The sequence below is a fragment of the Globicephala melas genome, chromosome 9 (assembly GCF_963455315.2).
Source record: "Globicephala melas chromosome 9, mGloMel1.2, whole genome shotgun sequence".
Taxonomy (NCBI): Eukaryota; Metazoa; Chordata; class Mammalia; order Artiodactyla; family Delphinidae; genus Globicephala; species Globicephala melas.
Window position 1 is genome coordinate 64,137,095 of NC_083322.1, and position 22,400 is coordinate 64,159,494.

Consider the following 22,400-nt stretch of genomic DNA (forward strand, 5'->3'; position numbering starts at 1 on the left):
GAGAGGTTTAAGCAGGCAACTGAGGAACGGTTTACTTTCCTTCCTCAAATGGCCCTTAGCTGTTTTTGTTTCTTTGTTTTTGGCAGAAATATCATGAGGTTGCTATTGCTCCCAGGAATAACAATGAAATTCACATGTACTAGCAATGAAAACTGTGTTATAACTGCTGCTTGGCCACAGTGATCTTAAAATGCATCCATTGTGGATAAAGAAGACGTGGTACATATATACAATGGAATATTACTCAGTCATAAAAAGAACAAAATAATGCCATTTGCGGCAACATGGATGGACCTAAAGGTTATCATACGTGTGAAGTCAGACATAGAAAGACAAATATCATATGATATTGCTTACATGTGGAATCTAAAAAAAAAGCATACAAATGAACTTATTTACAAAACAGAAATAGAGTTATGGATGTAGGAAATAAACATGGTTAGCAGGGCGTAAGTGGGGGAGGGATAAATTGGGAGATTGGGATTGACATATACACACTACTATATATAAAATACATAATAAGAACCTGTTGTATAGCACAGGGAACTCTACTCAATACTCTTTAATGGCCTATATGGGAAAAGCATATATAAAAAAATAAGAATGGATATATGTATATGTATAACTGATTCACTTTGCTGTACACCTGAAATCCAACACTGTAAATCAACTATACTCCAATAAAAATTAAGGAAAAAATACATCCATTGTAAGATGTAGTAATTACAGAGATGATGAAGGGTAAAACAGATGTGTCCTTTAATCAACAGAATATGGTGTGGAGTTGTCAATATGGAACTTTTTTATGTGCTAGCCCCATTATAAGTACTTTGTAGATGGGACCTCATTTAATATCCACAGCTGCTGTACAAGGTAAAAACTATAAAGTGGATGAGCCCATACAGATTAAAGGATGCGGCCACAGTAACAGGAATTTAGGAAGTTTCTTAACACTATGCTATTTATAATGTCAACTATGAAAATAAAAAGCTTTATATTGTTAAAAGCAGAGTATTGGAGGAATTTATTGCTTACTTTATTAACAATTTGATCTAGTCAAACTTATGTAGTCTCTGGATTTCATCTTAAGAACAGAAAATAACTGGTTGTTCATGTGGAATGGCAGAAACCTTGGGTGTTCATCACACATATTTGTAATAGTAAATGGGGGAAATATTGAACATAATAAGAGGTGGGTTTTAGATATTAGGAAAGCAAGTCTAAAGAAGTTAAAAAAAATAAGAAAAAGTGATTCAATAGCTAGTGACCCTATTATGGAAGATGGCCTCTAAAGCTTGAGATTTGGGTAAAAGTCATAAAAAAAACACACCCTGAGCTGATCTTTAGGTATCATTTCATTTGTGAGTAAGGACATCCCGCTATTCAGCATATAAATCAGTAGGCAGTTTACGTGAGAATTTAACTGCAATTTCTAATCACTTATGCAGTGTTGAACATGGGATCAACGTGCGAATAACCTGCATTAAACAGCATTTCATTGCTGTCCCCTGCTTCATGAAGGTGAAAACATCTGTCACAGTTCATATCCTATCTTCCATCACTGGAAGCAATAAGTTTAGGATTTGAATAGGAACAACTCCTAAACCTGCTAATTGGATTGGGGAGAAATAAATGAGCACTCTTATTACCCATTTCCCTGAGGCTCTAGATTTGTCCAGCCTTATTTCTCAGGAAAACACAGGCTAATTGTAGACATTTTACACAACCATTTTAACCATACCTTCATATTAATGGTGAAATTATCCTTCTTCAACAAAATAATGTGTGTCTTTACTTAGCCCATTTTCACTTTGAGTATACGTATGCTATTTAAATTGTGATTTTAAAACTCTGAATTGTTTTTGACATTGGAATTCACTGCTTGGCTTTGAAAAAAATAAGAACTTCTACAACATCAGCATAAGGTGTCGAGGAGCGACAAGATAACTGTTTAAGTTTACAGACATAAAGACTACCTATTTTCTTGCCCCAATCCACGTTAAAGCCACATCAGCAGTTTGGGGCTAATGTTAAGATACTTGCACAGATAAGCCCCAATGTGGTCTTAATTATAATAACAATGTGGCAATTTGGAAAGCATGGCTTGGAGTAATCAGTCACTGCAGCACCGTCATGTTGTTTGGGGAATAATTTTATGGTTGAAAAATTGATAGATACAATACTGAATTTACTTATTATTTATAGGAAGATCTAATTCCAGACATCTGGGAATATTCCTATTTCTGTAGTACTGGGGAGATTATAAAATGTCACCTGTGACAAAATTAGTGATAAGCATATTTTTAAAAAAATCCTTATACATAAAAACATATGCTTCATACTAATGTGACTATTTAGGTTTTCTATCATTCCAGCAAAAAGAAAGACTTTATAATACTTTGATGAAATCCTGCTATATAAATAAACTTTCATGTCCATAGAAAAATACCAACTATTATGTGAAACTTCTCTCTTAGGAATTAAAAAGTGACTTCTCCTCCCCACATCAAGATCATAAAAAGCTTGATTAGGAAACATTTAACAGAACTATGGTGTTACTGGGTCTGGCATTGAAGTCCTTACAATTTAGACGGCCAATTGAAAAAAAAAAATCTTTTCAAAACATTAATTAGAAACCTATGTACTGACTGCAATATGCAATGGTTACCTGCGCTTCAAGGGATAACTAGAGGGGCTGGAAAGAATTCTTGCTACTCTCAAGGATCTTATAATGCAGTGGAGAAAAGTAATAGGGGGATAAGTTGAGCAAAAAAAATGAGTATAATTCTAGGTAGAATATAATAATTATGTTAAAAGAGGTATTTTGTATAATTGGGATTCAAAAGTGTAAGATTACATTAGTTTGGGGGGTAGTAAAAATGACTCAGGTTATTGAGATAAGGCATTGATATGAGTTTTGAAGGAGTAGTAGTTTAATAAGCAGAGTTCTGGGAAGGGAGAGAAGGAAGGGAGGATTTTATTTAAGCAGAAGAAAAAATAAATAAAAGCAAAGGTACTCAGGGAGGCATGACCCTGGGAATTAGTAACATTGATGCAGTCAATTGGAGTAGACAGTCCACACAGGGAAGTAACTGGCAATAAGGAAGTGGACGGGGCTCAGGCTAAGAAGAGGCAGTTACAGTGTACTATGAATTATAGTTTTAAGATACTTGTAACTTTGCCTGCTACTGCAGCCCTAATTACTTTGATAGCAGAACACTGTGGATGAAAAGAACATTGGCAATGGCATGATTTCAGGGAATTTAATTGGAAGAGTGTTAGCCATAGAGAACCTCAAGAGACTCTGCTGCAGCCCCTACCCCTTCCACTTGTTTCCCCTTGTAGTAAAAGGTAGAAGACGTCCTAGGGTGGAGTCTGCATAAATCCTGCCTGGTGGTCCTGTAGGAACAGACTGAAGCAGAACTCCTTTTTCAAAGTCAGTAGTAGGAAGATGAGGAAGTGGCAGTATTTGCTTAGAAGTCAGAGTTATGTATGTATAGACACATAAAATAGATCCTGGGTTCTTCAAATTCCTCTAGGAAATATAAATACTCCCTGATTCTTAGAATTAATATCATTTAACTATAAAAACTAAGCAAGATAAAATAGAAATATTCCTCTCCCCAATGTTTTATACTGCAAAATATAATTTTTGAAGATACTAATTATTTGAGAAAAATTTTGGCTTAATTTTATTCAATTGTCTCCATTCTCTGCATGTACAAAGCAGGTGTAAAGACACACTAACATTTTGCTGAAGTTATAATATCAGTTCATTTTGAACTTTACAAAAATAAATATTCTCTCATTTCTTGCTTTGTAAGGGTAATTGAATCTATAATGAGAACTAACAGAAGTTACTGCTATACTCAGTGGAAAACATTTTGAAAATCATTTTTCCTTTTTAAACCAAGTGTGTTAAGAATCTGTAACACAAGTTAAAAAATGGAGAAGGCCATAAACCTAACATCAGTTTAAAATTTTTCATTAAAATTCAACTTACTACTATTTATATTAAAAACATGCCAGACTTAAATGTTAAAAGACGGCATCCTTTTAGAACTCCTGAAATAATTCTGAAGTAGCTCTTGGAATCCATCCTGTAGTTTTACAAAATACAGGGAAGATTTTTACCTCAAAGTATCAAACAAATCAAAAAGCAAATTACTAATCTTATTTAACTAAAAGTCAATGCTTTGGAAGTAAGATACAAACACATACACACACAATTTTATTTTTTAAGTTGAAAAGAAATATTTTTGCTTTCTCCAGTATATTATCTATCTCCAGTTGCTATCATTTGTGATTTGGTTTCCAAATGACAATATTTCAATAAGAGGCATTTTATGACATTTTTGTGTACTGCCGGTACACAAAATAATAGGTTACATAATGTTACTCAAGATGCTATGAAAAGCAATTGTATTCAAATTGTTTTCATTCTATTATTTTTTGTTTAACTTTGAACCAACCTCAATACTATAGGAAGATTAAAAGTATTATCAATAGTTTCTTCCCTTGGATCACTTGGAAGAAGTTATTGAAATGATACCCTATTACCCTAAAAACTTCAATGTGTATTTCCTGCAGTCAAGGGCATTTTCCTACACATAAGCACATTCAATATTTAAGATCAGGAAATTAACACTGATACATTATTTCCAACTAATCCTCAGACCCATTCAAGCTTGCCAACTATCCCAAAATATTCTTTATAGCAAAAGGACCTAGTTCAGAATCAAGTGTTGCATTTAGATGTTACGACTTGTTAGTCTCCTTCGATCTTCCTCAGTCTTTCCTTAATTTTCATAATTTAGACACTTCTGAAGTTTAAGGGCCAGTTATTTTGTACAATGTCTTTCAGCTAGGGTTTGTCAGATCTTTCCTCATGATTAGATTCTACAATATGTATCTGTGACAGAGATGTTACAGATGTGATGTCATGTTCTCATTGCACCACACCAGGAACACACGCTTTGCATGTTCCCCATTACTGATGATGTAAACTTTGATCACTGGATTAAGGTGGTGTCTGTCAAACTTCTTCATTTAAGAGGATACTTAAGATTGTAAATATAATGTTCTTCATCAGACTTTCAATTAATACATTTATTTATATCAAATATGGATTCATGGTTTCCTCTCTTATTTAAAGAGTTATAACCAGCTGTTACCGTTATTTTGGCATTCACATTGTTCCTGTATGTGGCCAGTGGGAGACCCTTCAAGCTAGCTTCTGTGACCTTTTGACATATTCTCCTCTTCCTTCCTTTCTGGCACAAGATCCTCCAGGCACATCTTGTACTTTTCCTATCTCAGCCTTAGAATCAGCTATTTCTCCAAAAAGCCCTGGTTCCTTTCATTGGAGAACGGCATTAGACACCAAGATCTGAGTGCTGAACGCACATATTGCTATTGTGGTCCTGCTGCTCTCATGTCATTTCAGTGGACAGAGCTAATATATGTATACATCCATAATATGAATATATATCATACTTATGTTTGTATTTTATTTCTATGCCTAGATTTATAAATTGGACACAATGAATTCACACTGATAACTTCAAGTTCCAATATAATACAATAGGGTTTATCCTAGTTTTCTTTTTTTTTTTTGGTACGCGGGCCTCTCACTGCTGTGGCCTCTCCCGTTGCGGAGCACAGGCTAGGGACACGCGCAGGCTCAGCGGCCATGGCTCACGGGCCCAGCCGCTCCGCGGCATGTGGGATCTTCCCAGACCGGGGCACGAACCCGTGTCCCCTGCATCGGCAGGCGGACTCTCAACCACTGCGCCACCAGGGAAGCCCTAGTTTTCTTTCTTAACATACTTATAACTCCCTTCTCTAGCAATAAGAAACCCAACTCCTATTATGTTTAATACATGTACCTATTTGGTCACTCCTCCACCCCAGATTACTCCAATCTCTCACTGCCATCTTCATTGCTGTACCCATAGGATATCTTCATCACTCTGCCCATATTCTGACACCCTGCATTCGGCCACCCCACATTACTGAAACCTTCCTCATCCCTGCTTGGCTCCAACACCCCACACTGGGCTGGCTGCTTCAACGCTGGGATTCTCTCTTCACCCTGCTCGTGCTCTGGCATCCTGTGTTGGGTAGCTGCTTTCACCCTCTTATATAATCCATGGTCCTCCCCACCCCGACCCCTTTAGACGTCTCAGTGTCTCTGACACTTCATGCCAGGCTATCCTTTTCCTACTGGGGATGCTCATCTCACTCAGCCTGGGCTCTGACAACCCACTCTGGACCACTGTAGACCCCCCACCTGCTGGCACAGATGCTCAACTGCTTGCTTCCACTTAATGATTTTGCATATAAAATTGTTCAGGAAGAGAGATACAGAGCCTAGAAAGGAAGGGAAGGAAAGCCAAAAGAAAGTATAACATGAGGAAAAGGAAGTGCTATTCTACTATTCTATCATTCTTTTAATAGGAACAAAGAAATAATAAGTCATAACATTTTAACAATGGAGAGCTTATCTACTGCACTGGGGCCACATGGAATAATCCTCTATCTCACTCACACACACACACACACACACACATATATATGGAAACAGATATACATATAGACATAGAGGTAGACACACACATGCATACAGACATACAAAAAAAAAGACAGGTAAACCAGGGGTAAGACCAGTAGCCAGCACTCCTCTCTTTCTAGCACACAGTAGGACTATATTTCCCCTGCCCCGCTTAAAATTAGGTTCAACTTCAAGTCATGATTATATGATTTGCTTTGATAGTGAAATGTCAGTGGAAATGACACAAATCACTTCTGGATGAAAGAATTTAATTGCTGATGCTTTTAAATCAGCAGATAGACTCCCCAGCTATCTTCTTCCTCCGGCATGAGGATTGTGAGGTAGGCCTTCATATGCAGGTGCAATGCTGAGACATTTCATGTAGGACAGACTGCCTTGGAGAGTCACCTGTCACTGCAGCAAAATTCCCAAGAGGGAAAAATAATTGTTTTTTTTTTAAAGTTACTGAACTTATGGGCTGTTACTGCAGTACAACTTAATGTTTCCTTATTAATACAAAGACGTTATATTACTGAGATAAATAAAAGTACAAATGTATAGGTTGCAGCATTTATTTTGTAAATCCAGATAAATATTTTTCCTGTAAGTTATTTCATGAGAAAGTTGTATAATTTCATGTCTTACGTTTACTCAATATATAATTTTATTAAGGTGATCTTTTCCCTTAAGGTTATCACATTAATTTTCTGATCCACAGATAATTAAGAACATTTATGACATGTACAAAATACTAATTCTTGGGGAATAATAGAAATACCTGCTTTTGTGTAGAATTATAAAGGGTTAGCTAATTGGCAGGGAAACATATTTTAAAACTTCCTGCAAATGCAGTTCCTAAATCATTTAGAAAATAGCTCAGAATTAAAAAAGGCTTAGTTTGAAGAAAAGAAAATGTGTTTCAGTGTCCAGCAAATAATAGGTATTATATCGTTTTTGAAAGATAAATTCTTCATTAAATATTTCACATAATTATACCAGTTTTTGTAGCTGTTATTAACAGAGACAAATAGCAGCAGATTCCTCATTGCCAGAGTTTCCTCTACAGTTTCCATTTAAAAGTATGTTTTGAATTCATGCCTTTATGATTAACTATATACACATCTGTAATTTTCCAGCACGGGCTGCTTATGATGCAGCTATTAGCCTTCATTAAAAATTATCGAAGTCCCACACTTTCAAACTAAGTGGATGATACATACCAAACAACAATCATAAATTTTTGCCTTTAAAGCATTCTATGACCTTTCAGTGTGAAGCATCATGTCTATAGAAATAATGATCTGGTGAGTTCTGCAAACATGGCAAAATCTCAGCCATGTGACTCATAGGGCGAAAAGTCACTTATTACTAGTCATACAGCAAGTGTCTGCAGAGTATAATGGATTTATAGGAAGCAGGGTGACCACAGATCTAATTTTAATGAAGCCCAAGACATGATCTGAGCTGATAGAGTGTGAAGTCTGAATATAATCTATACAAGGTTAGAGTTATTGTTTGACAACATAAGGAATATAATTTTGTCTCTAAAAGGTTCTATTTTTCTATTAGGTTCCACAGATACATTTTTCTCTTGGTAGCAAATGATTAAAATTATATTGAGGTGACAAGAAAAAGTTTTTGGACACTTTAAAGAAAATTCTAAATTTTCTCATAGGTTGACTATTTTAAATATGTTAAATTTTCTCCTATGTCTTAAGTCCAAGGTAGTTGTATTTTTGCATAGAATCACATACACAGATAGCAAGTCTGATTAAGTAAGAATACTAGCAGATTTCTATCACTAAAATGCTTCATAAACAGAAAAATGAAATAGGCAATATGAAAACTCCTCCAAAATTGATTACTTGGAGGTATACATAAAGAAACATCTGCTTACTACAAATAGAAATCATTATTTCCTAGTGTTAAATGTGAATGGAGAAGTGTCATTCAGCCTGATAACATTTAAATAACGTACGCCTATATTCTTGAGACAGAACATGCCTTAATGTGACAGAACTTGACTTATTTCTACGTTTTCCTTACTCCTGTGTTATTTTCCAGAATGACAAGATTAAATATGACATTATATCACCCAGTCACACAGAGGCCAAATTAGCATCTGGATACAAGCTTGAAAGACAATTACCAAGAGCCTTGTATTACTCGACAATAAAGCTTGAACAACTGAACTATGAATATATGAAAAACCTGTGCTTTATTCACCCAATAGGGTGAAATGATTTAGGAGCAAAGTATTTTAAAAATGAACACAGTCTACATTCTGGATCTCAGAGCCTATGCTCAGGAACCTGAATGCTAGAAAATCCATGTAATTTTTAGTCAAGCAACAGTCATGCTGGTGATTATTTAAAATAAAGCTTACTATTTATGAGAAGGTAGAATACGATTTCATGGGGAAAATTGACTACTGAAATAGAGAAAAAACAATGAAACCTGACATTTGCAATGTGGAGAGTCATTTTCAAATTTTTTTCACAGGTTTAACACTTTGAAGTAGAAAGAACTTGAATTATTAGGAGGGAGAAAAGGCAAAGTGAGTTCACTTTCCAAAGTCTTTTTTATTAAAGATCTATCTTGAAGGTTAATTTGGGGGAACAGGAGCAAGCTGCCCAATATGTCAACAGATATTAAATCTCCTTGGATTGCTGGATTTCTGGAAGTTGATTTTTGTAGAACATCCATCGTATCCAGGCTACACAAAGAAAATGCACATCAACTTCTGGAAGAAACCTAAGTCCCTTCTGAACCTGGTGACCTTACCTTCCTCTCCTGCATAGGCCAGGATGGACCGTGCTCGTATCTGTTTCCCTTCTGTGGTTTTCCCCGAGCAGGTGTGGGAGCAGGACGACCATGCAGACCACGTGCTGAGCACACAGTCCTTGGGGCACGGGGCATCGCAGGCAACAGGGATGGGGAAGATGGCGTCTCTGCACAGCTGTCTGTCAACTTCTTCTCCTGGGAAAGACATCATCACCAATAGTCTATCATTTTTAAATAATGTAAAATGAGCAACCGAAACCAGGTGGGCACCAACATAAACTAGGTTACTTCCCTCTTGTTCTTGGTTAAAAGCAAAACCAAAAGAGTCACTGCATACTATAGCGAGATGTTAAAAAAATACCAGGAATGAATAGATAGACACATAGATAAGACAGATACATCGATCAATTGATTCCTAAATGAGGCTTCTTTATTATCAGTGTTTGGGTGTGTAGATCAAGCACATTGTTACAAGTATTTTATGCTGTGATACCTGCCCACGAAGTGATTTTTATACTTATATTATTAATCTTTGCAATAAAGAGCATCAAAGAAACATGTCTATCCCCCTTTATTTCATTATTGCAGATGAGCCTTCACAAATAATGAGTCCATCCAGCATGTACCATTTGTTTTCCTGAACCAACTCATATTCTCTTATTTGCAAACTCTCTTGTGTCTCCCAGAGAATTTATTTTTGTACAGTTGGCAACCTTTTTCTTTCATTAAAAAACTAGTCCAGGGCTTCCCTGGTGGCGCAGTGGTTGAGAGTCTGCCTGCCGATGCAGGGGACACGGGTTCGTGCCCCGGTCCGGGAAGATCCCACATGCCGTGGAGCAGCTGTGCCTGTGAGCCATGGCCACTGAGCCTGTGCTTCCGGAGCCTGTTGCTCCGCAATGGGAGAGGCCACAACACTGAGATGCCCGTGTACCGCAAAAAAACAAAAACAAAAACAAAAACAAAAACAAACTAGTCCGTTAGTTGGAAATAGCCAGGAAACATAAATAATAGGATGGTAGTATAAAACCACTGGCTACAGTGATCCCATTGGGAAAGGGGCAAAAAACAACAAGGTAAGCTAATGGCAGAAGTAAGACTGTGTCACTCCAGTGCTTAAAACTCTTCAGTACTTTCCTACTGCTCTTAAGATGAAGGCCAGATTTCTCAAAAGTTTATGAGACCTCAAATGATGTGGCTCTTGTTTTCTTTTCTAGCTTCATCTCAGTCCACTCTTTCTGTTACTCACAGAGCTCTAGAGACCGGCACTCATCTAGCGTTTGAGTAAATGAAAGGATATATACAAAAGGTCAGTGAGGAAGAAAATATTGTTGCTGTTAATAAATGCCAAAGAAAACTAGAAGAATTACAAATAAATGACCAAAATACAGTATGAAAACGTCTGAACTCTATGGCTTAGCTGTTAAGTACAGGTGCTAATGAGGTCAATGGAACAGAGTAAAACAATATACAAACAGGCAAAATTAATCTGCTGTTTTGCCACAGAATATATCCATAATTCAGAATGGGTGTATCAGAAATGTGTGACTTTAGACATTAGGCATTCAGATGAGAAAGGGTGACGAATCATGCCCTTCTTCATTGCTATAAGCCAACAACTCAAAGCTGTTTGTCACTGATGGAGGGTTAGGAGCATCTTTTGAATGGACAGTCCTTTATTCATGTATTTGAAAAACAAAGACAGAAAATCAGAAGTCAATTGGAAATGCTCTAACATTAATCGCTAGTAGTTTGTAGGGCCTTAAATCATTAGGCAAAATCAGAAGTCAATTGGAATGCGTGTTAGTAGCCACTAGTTTGCAAGCCTTTAAATTGTTAGGCTTGCTCACTAGTAAGTAAGACTCACTAAACTGACTGTTGGGTCATCATTATATTATTCAGTCTTCTTTAGTTACTCTGATCTGTAAGAAGATCTCCTTTAATTCTGCTTTTACTGGCTTTAGAGTTTGGCTTATATCCCAATAAATGGTATGATATAGATTGTATGGTAGATACAATATAAAAATCATTATACTCCAAAACATGTAATATTCTACAATTTACATAATGACTCTTGTGTGTACTAGACTTTTTTCTTAGTGCAAAGAGGGGCTTGCATATGTCTTATTTCCTTTGTTGCTATCTTTTATTGTTCTATCTACTCTCGTTCACTTTCATTTCCAATATTCTGTGAAAAGTAAGGCAAGTTTGGGGCGTATAGTCAACCAGGAATTATAGTTTTCTGTTTTCTATAATAGTTACTTAATCATTTCTATTCAGAAAAATTTAACTCATCCTGCAACATTAGAGGAGAGTGTGCTACCTGTGTGCAATTACATTAATTTGCATGACATAAATAATACATTCCTGTTTCTTGTAGTGTAAACCTAAGGGATGTACAATTTTAACCTTTCTTGCTTTTTGAGTTAGTCTTTTTTTTTTCCCCCAACCTGTGTCTCACACCTTATGTTAGATCTTTTTCACTTACCTTTTTCTGCTTAATCAGGTGTACTTTCCTGTAAGTTAATTCCTTCTAGAGTCCACCTTAACCCTCTGTGGAGCTGTTAAGAACCACTTTGGATCCAACCTCCAAGGTTTCAGCATTTACTTCACTTTCCTCCCTGGCAGTCACCCCCTCTACACACATCCCCCCCACCACGGTCCCACAACTTGGTCAGGTGTGACCTTGCCCCTGTTTGCCCCTCTAATCGCTCCTGATTGCCCATCACGGTCTTGCATCTAAATAATGGCATTATGCCCTAGACACAGTGACTTTTTTTCCTTTCCTCCTACAGACCAATCTCACTGTTGCCTTTGCATTCTCTCTTCCTTTTTCATGAAACTTTCATATCTTCACACAGCAGACTGCTTCTCAACATTCAGGTTTCAGTTCAATTGTCTCCTTGCTAGAGGAGCCTTAACTGACCATACACAATCTCACAGTAAATTCATTTTATTTTCGTGATAGTTTTAACCACCACTAGAAACTATTTTAATTAATTGTTTACATGTTTATTATCTGATCCTACTACTAGAGTACAAGCTCAATAAGGGCATGTTTCTTATCTGTCTTGTTCATTATTTTATACTTAGAACCTAAAACACTGCCTGGCACCTAGTAGACACTAGATAATCTACTATGTGAATAAATGAATTAAGTTTAAGCTGTTGTTCTTGGAAACAGAATGTTGGACTAGACAAATATGGATTTAAGTACAGTATTTCTTAAAATACCATGCATTCAAGTGGTCTAGGACTTTGCTAAAGTGTATTCAGTGGACAGGCAGCACATGCATCATCTGGAGTTTGCTAGAAATACAGTCTCTCAGATCCCACCCATAAATCATAACTTGTATTTTAAAAAGATCCCTGGGTGATCTGTATACAGGTAAAATTTGAAAAGCATTGCTCTAAGATTTTTTTGCCTTTATTCTCTTGTGGTTTGATTAGAACTGAATTGCCTCTTGAAAGCGCAGCTATATAAAACGAATTCATCTGGATTTCCTACCTAACATCATTCACTTCTCTGTGGGACTTCCCTTTATACTTCTCTTTATACCTGGGTGAAAACATTCATTCAATGAATAGTTACTGATTGCTCATCTTTGGTCAGGCACCATGCTATGAATATTATATACATCATCTCAGCTAATTGTGCCAACAGCCTTCTTGTTTTTGAGGTATAATTGACATATAATATTAGTTTTAGGTGTACAACATAATGATTCAATATTTGTAAATGATCACCACAATAAGTCTAACTAACATTTGTCCCTGTACATAGTTACCATTTTTCCTTGTGATGAAGATTTTTAAGATGTATTCTCTTATCAACTTTTAAATATGCAATATAGTATTATTAACTATAGTCACCATGCTATACATTACATCTTCATGACTTATTTATGTTATAACTGAAAGTTTATATCTTTCACAGCATATTTCTGACATGGATATTAATATGTATTTTTCACTTTAAAGGAAATTCAAGCTCAATAAGTTTAATTTTACTGTCTCAAATTAGCAGAAGTTTGACTAAAGAAGCAGAGATTTGTACTGAGTTCTAACCAACTCTCCAGTCTACCTTTTTAACTGTTATGGTGGTAGGGAGAACTTGAGATGCCAAAGGAGATAAGAATGGATGAGCCTTTGTCTGCAAAGAAGTCAAGGAACCAGCAGATTTTTTTCTTTAATCTTTCTGAGGTTAATTTCTTGCTATTCTGAATGTGATGCCAACACTTAGAATCCTTCTCATGCTTGACTTTGTGTATTAAATATACTATATTTTTTGGCATGCATTTCCAACATGAAAAGTTTCGAAGGACTGCTTTGCTTTTACGTAACATGCTCACCCCTGACCCCACATCAGGCTCTAGGCATTTTAACCAAATCTTAAAAAAATGCATATTTTACATGAAATATATAACACAGAAGTAAATGAATGAATCACTGTCCACATATTACAATTTACATCTTACTTTGAAGCCTTAACTGAAGCATATCTTATTCAAACTTGTTTGTGAAACACTTTAACAAGAGGTTGAGAAATAAAATGAAAATGCTTGGGTTTATTTATTTTTATGAACTCAAAAACATATTTAAATATTTAAGTTGGTGACACCCATTTAACATTTTTCTCCATAAATATAATCTTAAGAATGTTTTTAATAATTTATTATTTTAATCAACTTAAACATGTATTTTGGCACTTTAACTCCCAAATTTCCCCTTTTTGAATCTATTTTTAGGGATACCACCAAACTCTCATGAACTCTTCTAAAATATCTCCTCTCATTCTATTGCGTTTCCTACTATAGGATAAGAGAATTAAACATCAGCTTGAAGTAATACACCAACAATTCGTGAAGATTTCCAGAGAAGTAAAATAAAATGAGAACTGGGGTCAGAGGACAGACATTTTCTTTTTTTGGTAAAAGTATATACTGAAAGTTTATTGCATTCATTGTGGTTAAGCTTCAATGTAATATAAAAGATAAACCTTGGTTTATGAAGGTTTTTATAGTTTAAGAGTTAAGAATATTGATACATTAAAAATATAATGAACTGTATTTTAATGTAAGGTATATGTACGTTTAGTCCTACTCCATAAATGTCCCTGGCATCATCCTGATTTTTCTAAATCATAGAAATGTGGAGACTGCTATGGTTGACTTTTAAAAAAAAATTTATTTTATATTGGAGTATAGTTGATTAACAATGTTGTGTTAGTTTCAGCTGTACAGCAAGGTGATTCAGTTATACTATGGTTAATTTTTAACAGTCTCAGTAGCACTATATGCAATGCACCTCCAGAAGCCATTGCAAAATCAAAACTCATCAGTGTAATGAAATTGAGAGGAGGGTAAGCAGAAAGGAGAAATCAAAGTAGAGAGAAACCAGATAAAGAGTCAAGATTTTTTTTAAAAAAGCATACTATTTAGAAAGTCTCTAGTATTCTAACCTTGGGATCAGATTCCTCTTGCCAGACCTGTACAAACTCTACAGTAACCCTAAGAATTATTATTAAGTTGACAATGTCTTTTGTATTCTTCAGAAATTGTCTTAAAAATTCATATTGACTTTTGATAGTGAAAGTCATTATTCATATACTTACTTATATATTGATAACCAATATAAATTCAATAAACAATTGAGATGGGAAAAGAATGGAGGTTCATATTTGCCTAGATCTCCTAGAAAACATTTTCATATAATCACCTTATCTGAACTTTAAAACAACTGTAAGACATGTAAGTCCAGAATCACTCTCAGCTTACTGAAGTAAAAGACTCATGAATTGAATCTTATAACTCTTTCTTCATTCCCTATCTTGAAGAGAAGCTACACATCTCTTCAACTTAAATGGGAAGTTTCCAAATCATTTTTAATGCCTGCACTCCCTCTCCAATCACATCCAGGTAGTGAGTCTGATTTATTCAACGTACTAAGTATTGCCTCACCCCATGTTCTCTTCCGCACTATTTCACACTTTCCTCTGGCCTCCTGCTGTGTCCCATTTCCCCTGCAACCAATCACCCATCCTGAACACAAGGGTGTACTTTTAAAATGCAAATATGAGCATCACAGTCTCCTTGATACCTATCAGCTGAAGGCCAAATTCTTACTAGAGCAGAGAACATTCTCATCCTCCACCATTGCCTCATGTTTTCCCTAAATTCTATCCACTGAAAGCCATTTGCTTTTCCATGAACTGACATGCTGCTTTCTCACTCCTCTATCATTTCCTGTACACTGTTCTCCATGCCTCATTGCCCCATCATCTTGCTAAGTCATCCTTTAGGACTGGATTTCCTTCCTCTGTGAACCTTATCTTTCTCAAACCGCCCAGATGGGGCTGTGCTCTACCCTCTGTGTTCCACAGTGTTGTAGACATAACACTCTTTAAGACTTTTTATCTACCTCCATTAGCCTATGAGAACCTTCTGACCGGAGATATTGTCTTATTCAACATCTTTATATCTGGAGTCCTTGGTTCAGTTATTGTTAAAACTTAAGAGTTTTGCAGTAAATATTTGCTGGATGAGGGGGAAAAAATGAATTGGAAATCCAGAACATATGTTGCTTTCCTGAAAAAGCCACTGTTTATATTGGGTTGGGTTGGCCAAAAAGTTCACTCGGGTTTTCTGTACAATGTTATGGAAACCCGAAGGAACTTTTTGGCCAGCCCAATATATTTCCAATTGATGGTTTACGAGAACCTGACCAAAATGGCCTTACCATTACCCACAGTTTGACTAAACTATAGACAGGTTTCTTCCTGATTCTAGGTCCCTGACCTCCCTTTATTAGAAAATTTATTTTAGAAAAATGCAACTGTAAATTTTCTTTCTGATCCTTTGAAATTTGTGTAAATCTTCTACTAGCCTCTTGCCAGTTTTACAAACCAGGAAATATCTTTCTCAAGAGTTGGGAACCATCTCTATCATGGACACATCAAAGAAGACAATGTCCTAATCTCCCAGTATGGTAGGTACCTATTTTCTTCACTGGGCACCAATTAGCCTAATCACAGAGAAAACATTTGCAAACTCAGGAGTAACTCAGTATGCTCAACACATCCCACTGATCAATCTCTTCTCTTACATCTTCCAGTGTTTTTCCACTAGCTCACCTCAGGGCTTAAAAAATATCTTTCGTTTCTGCAGAGTTGATTTTAGTTTCTCTCCAGTGTACCAGTCTAAAGTCCTCCTTACTTGTGTAATTTCAGTGCAGTTTTTATTTTGACCAACCAATTTATATCCAATTTATAATATGAATGTTATCTTTAGCTTCACTTTCTCTTTCTTTATATATAGAGAGGAAGAGAATACATAAAAAAATTAAAGATATTATTTATCTCTATAGAAAATATAAATATTTTTTACCTATTGACTTTTAAATATCTTTAAACAATTTAGGGCCTTCATATTATAATTTTTTTTCAGAATTTTCCTACTTTCTCATCATCTTCAAACTATTTCCATCCTCAGTAAGTTTATCTCTTATGTCCCTACTCTGTTCTTTTCCTTGCCACCTTTCTTTGTTTTGTTATCTCAAGTCTCTGTCTGTGTTTTCATTCTCCACAATCTTGGCAAAATTGAAACAGGTGACCCTGAGATTAAAAACTTACCTTCCTTCCTTGTCAGCAGCCACTTTCCAACTCCAGGCCCTAATGTAGTCAATAATACAAGCTTTAACCAGAAAACTACTAGAGCTTATCAATGAATTTGGTAAAGTAGCAGGACACAAAATTAATACACAGAAATCTCTAGCATTTCTATACACTAACAATGAAAGATCAGAAAGAGAAATTAAGGAAACAATCCCATTTACTTCAAATCAAAAAGAATAAAATACTCAGGAATAAACCTACCTAAGGAGGCAAAAAACCTGTACTCTGAAAACTATAAGATGCTGATGAAAGAAATTGAAGATGACACAGATGGAAAGATATACCATGCTCTTGGATTGGAAGCATCAATACTGTCAAAATGACTATACTACCCAAAGCAATCTACAGATTCAATGCAATCCCTATCAAATTACCAATTTGAACCCATTTTCACAGAACTAGAACAAAAAATGTTTAAGTTTGTATGGAAACACAAAAGACCCCAAATATCCAAAGCAATCCTAAGAAAGAAAAACGGAACTGAAGAAATCAGGCTCCCTGACTTCAGACTATACTACAAAGCTACAGTCATCAAAATAGTATGGTACTGGCACAAAGACAAAGATATAGATCAATGGAACAGGACAGAAAGCCCAGAAATAAACCCATGCACCTATGGTCAATTAATCTATGACAAAGAAAGCAAGAATATACAATGGAGAAAACACAGTCTCATCAATAAGTGGTGCTGGGAAATGTGGACTGCCACATGTAAAAGAATGAAACTAAAACACTCTCTAACACCATACACAAAAAATAAACTCAAAATGGATTAAAGACTTAAATGTAAGACTGGATACTATAAAACTCTTAGAGGAAAACAGATAGAACACTCTCTGACATAAACTGCAGCAAGATCTTTTTGGATCCACCTCCTAGAGTAATGAAAATAAAACAAAAATAAACAAATGGGACCTACTGAAACTTAAAAGCTTTGCACAGCAAAGGAAACCATAAACAAAATGAAAAGACAACCCACAGAAAGGGAGAAAATATTTGCAAATGATGTAACTGACAGAGGACTGATTTCCAAAATATACAAACAGCTCAATATCAAAAAAACAAACAACCCAATCAAAAATGGGCAGAAGATTTAAATAGACATTTCTCCAAAGAAGACATACAGATGTCCAAAAAGAACATGAAAAGAGACTCAATATTGCTAATTATTAGAGAAATGCAAATCAAACCTACAATGAGGTATCACCTCACACCAGTTAGAATGGACATTATCAAAAAGTCTACAAACAATAAATGCTGGAAAGGATGTGGAGAAAAGGAAATCTTCTACACTGTTGGTGGGAATATAAACTGATACAACCACTATAAAGAACGGTATGAAGTTCCTTAAAAATTAAAAATAGAACTACCATATGATCCAGCAATCCCACTCCTGGGCATATATTCAGAACCCATATTTCAAAAACCCATAATTTGGAAAGATACATGTACCCCAGTATTCACTGCAGCACTGTTTTCAATAGCCAAGACATGGAAGCAACCTAAGTGTCCTTCAACAGAGGAAATGATAAAGAAGATGTGGCACATATATACAATGGAATATTACTCAGCAATAAAAAAGAATGAAATAATGACATTTGCAGCAACATGGATGGACCTAGAGATTACCATACTAAATGAAGCAAGCCAGACAGACAAAGACACATATCACATCACTTACACGTGGAATCTTAAAAATTGACACAAATGAACTTATTTACAAAATAGAAACAGAGTCACAGACTTCAAAAACAATGGTTACCAAAGGGAAAAGGTGGGGGGGAGGGATAAAATAGGAGTTTGGGATTAACATATATACACTAGTATATATAAAACAGATAATTAACGAAGACCTACTGTATAGCACAGGGAACTCTACTCAATATTCTGTAATAACCTATATGGGAAAATATTCTGAAAAAGAATGGATACATGTATATGTATAACTGAATCAATTTGCTGTACACCTGAAACTAACACAACTGTGTAAATCAACTATACTCCAATATAAAATAAAAATTAAATTTAAAAAGTAATACAAGCTTTAACTTCATTTTTGAGATGAAACCCATTCTAACAAAGCCTAGTAAATACAATGACTTGTTATAAAGAAATGATGAAAATTTTGTGCTAAATCCTTCAATTAAGGCACTTATGGTATAAACTGCCCACTTAGTGAACAGAGCATTAGGCAAACAACTTGTTATTACTACATTAATGACTTCCTCTCCTAATAACTCTAGTTAAGGATTTCACTTGTGGTTAGGCAGAAAAAAAGGGTAAACTGTAAAGACTGACATCAGCCCCATGACTTCTGCCTCTGTTTAACATCAACTATCATGGCACATTGTTATTTTAATTAATTAATTTAATTTATTTATGGCTGCGTTAGGTCTTTGTTGCTGCACTCAGGGTTTCTCTAGTTGCAGCGAGTGGGGGCTACACTTTTTTTTTTTTTTTTTTTGCGGTACGTGGGCCTCTCACTGTTGTGGCCTCTCCCGTTGCGGAGCACAGGCTCTGGACACGCAGGCTCAGCGGCCATGGCTCATGGGCCTAGCTGCTCCGCTGTATGTGGGATCCTCCCGGACCGGGGCACGAACCCGTGTCCCCTGCATCGGCAGGCGGACTGTCAACCACTGCGCCACCAGGGAAGCCCGGGGGGGCTACTCTTCATTGCAGAGCGCGGGCTTCTTATTGTGGTGGCTTCTCTTGTTGCGGATGAACAAGTGGTGGCTTCTCTTGTTCTCTTGTGCACGGGCTTCAGTAGTTGTGGCTCACGGGCTGTAGAGCACAGGCTCAGTAGTTGTGGCGCACGGGCTTAGTTGCTCTACGGCATGTGGGATCTTCCGGGGCCAGGGCTCGAACCCGTGTCCCCTGCATTGGCAGGGGGATTCTTAACCACTGTACCACCAGGGAAGTCCATGGCACATTTTTAAATGCATATCCTCTATGTGTACAATATGATAGTGGTAAAACTGAAAGTACATGTGTTTTGCAATAAAGGTGTGAGATGTGTTTTCTTAACTGAAATTAATATTTCATTTTTATGCCTTTTCTTATTATCATTTTGTTCATCTGCCTGAACCCAAGATTACCCTGCTTTGTTTAATTTCAACGACTAAAAGGTGAATGACTCATCTTTATAAAAGCACTCTGGAAACTCTAGAAAAATCAAACAATAATTTTACCTCTGGCATTATTTAAGATTAAACAAAGCTTTATTCATTCTTAGTTCCACAGATTTTTTTATTTCATATTTTCATTCCTGATTAGTTCTTTCTTCTGACTTCATTCTTCTTAATTGTTTTTGAGTTTGAAATTATCTACACTGTTAATTTCATCTCTTCCAAATGTACTGTTTTAGTTAACTAGAAGTTAAACTGTACTGGTTCAAATACTGGCTCTACCACTTACCAACTATGTGTTCTTGAGCAAATTATTTAGCCGCTGTGAGATTCAGTTTCCTAACCTGCAAAATGGAAGCTAAATAATAGTAATATTTATTTATGGTACTGTTGTGCATATTAAATAAGAAAAATGATTTAATGAGGTCCCTAGCTCAATGTCTGGCACATAGTTTAAAAAGGTTACATATTATAACGGTGCCATGCCTACTTTAATCTCCTTCTGTCAGTGGAGGAGTTGAACATCTCTCCCATACCACTGTGGAAGGATCTGCTCCATTCTAAACACCACTGTGTTTCAATCAAGTTGAGTTAATGTGATTAATAATTTTTTCCTTAGTTCTGCTTATAAGAGGGCTTGTAGAAAGATATTAGCAAATACCATTGCACTAAACTCACAGCATAACCTTCATATTTAGTAATTTTGGGTTTTTCTTTCTGTTAAAGTGTGGGAAATCCTTGGAAAAGCCAATTTATGTAATTATGACTATCAAATTTTACAGTTCATATTCTGCAAATTATTTAGAGTTGTGTTGTAAATATATTTTGGGTCTCAATCTAAAAGTTAAATTTAAGAGTTATACTAGAGAATATTTAGCTCACAGTAATAAGCAGAAGTACCGAGATACGTGGCATCCTATAATGTTCCTTTACTGCTCTATGCAGTAAATAATTGCCACCGACCTTTTTTTTTTTTTTTTACCATCTTGAAATTCTTAATAATTCTGTCATTGAACTTGTGATTTGCAAGTTATGTCTGATGTAACAGAAGAGCCTGTATGTGAGCAGATTGGATATGCACAATCTGTGTGCCCTCCTAGTCTTGCTTTTCCATTTGCATAGTGTGGTAATGCCCCATGACAATAGAATTCTGGCAGACCCATGAAGCTTGAGAATTCAGTGAGACTCACAGTGAGTACTATCATGTTACACTTATGACTAGGTAAGCAGAGTCCTTGAAGGGCCACACTTTCCAACTTAACCAGAACTTGCTCAGAAAGAATTGAACTCACAAAGAAGGCAGTTACATTCCAAGAAACACAAATGACCTGGGAATCCTATCAGATCCTTTCTTACTCCTGCTACTTGCCTGTATTAGCCGACCACTAATGCTGAAAATGACTTAGAAAGAAAGAGCAACCTATGTTCCTTTTTCTTCAGTCTTTCCTTACTCATCAGTAACTTGAAGATAGAGTATTGGTAGAATGTGTGCATATAAAGTGAAAAGAAAAAGTTAAATTAGTTTTATGGAGCATTTCTGCAATGTTGGTAAGAATAAAATATATATGCATGTATGAGTTATAAAATGTCAATTATGTCATTTTGATGATTCTGCATATGAGTAAATGCCCTTATATTCACTTTTATTTATTTTTAAATTTTGTTTTATTTTTTTACACAGCAGATTCTTATTAGTTATCCATTTTATACACATTAGTGTATACATGTCAATCTCAATCGCCCAATTCATCACACCAGCACCCCCACCTGCCACCGCTTACTGCCTTGGTGTCCATACGTTTGTTCTTTACATCTGTGTCTCAATTTCTGCCCTGTAAACCAGTTCATCTGTATCATTTTTCTAGGTTCCACATATATTCGTTAATATATGATATCTGTTTTTCTCTTTCTGCCTTATTTCACTCTGTATGACAGTCTCTAGATTCATCCATGTCTCTACAAATGACCCAATTTCGTTCCTTTTTTTATGATTGAGTAATATTCCATTGTATATATGTACCACATCTTCTTTATCCATTCATCTGTGGATGGGCATTTAGTTTGCTTCCGTGACCTGGCTATTGTAAATAGTGCTGCAGTGAACATTGGGGTGCATGTGTATATTTGGATTATGGTTTTCACAGGGTATATATCCAGTAGTGGGATTGCTGGATCATATGGTAGTTCTATTTTTACTTTTTTGAGGAACCTCCATACTGTTCTCCATAGTGGCTGTATCAACTTACATTGCCACCAACAGTGCAAGAGG

The 22,400-nt window shown here is 35.9% G+C and overlaps 1 protein-coding gene across 1 annotated transcript in view; it reads right to left on the minus strand.

The window, feature by feature from the left end:
• THSD7A (thrombospondin type 1 domain containing 7A) overlaps nt 1-22,400 on the minus strand; it is a 455,073-nt gene that overhangs the window by 90,882 nt on the left and 341,791 nt on the right. The window contains exon 7 of the mRNA XM_030857690.2: nt 9,338-9,532. Within this exon, the coding sequence (XP_030713550.2) occupies nt 9,338-9,532 (195 nt within the window). The remainder of the gene's footprint in view (nt 1-9,337; nt 9,533-22,400) is intronic.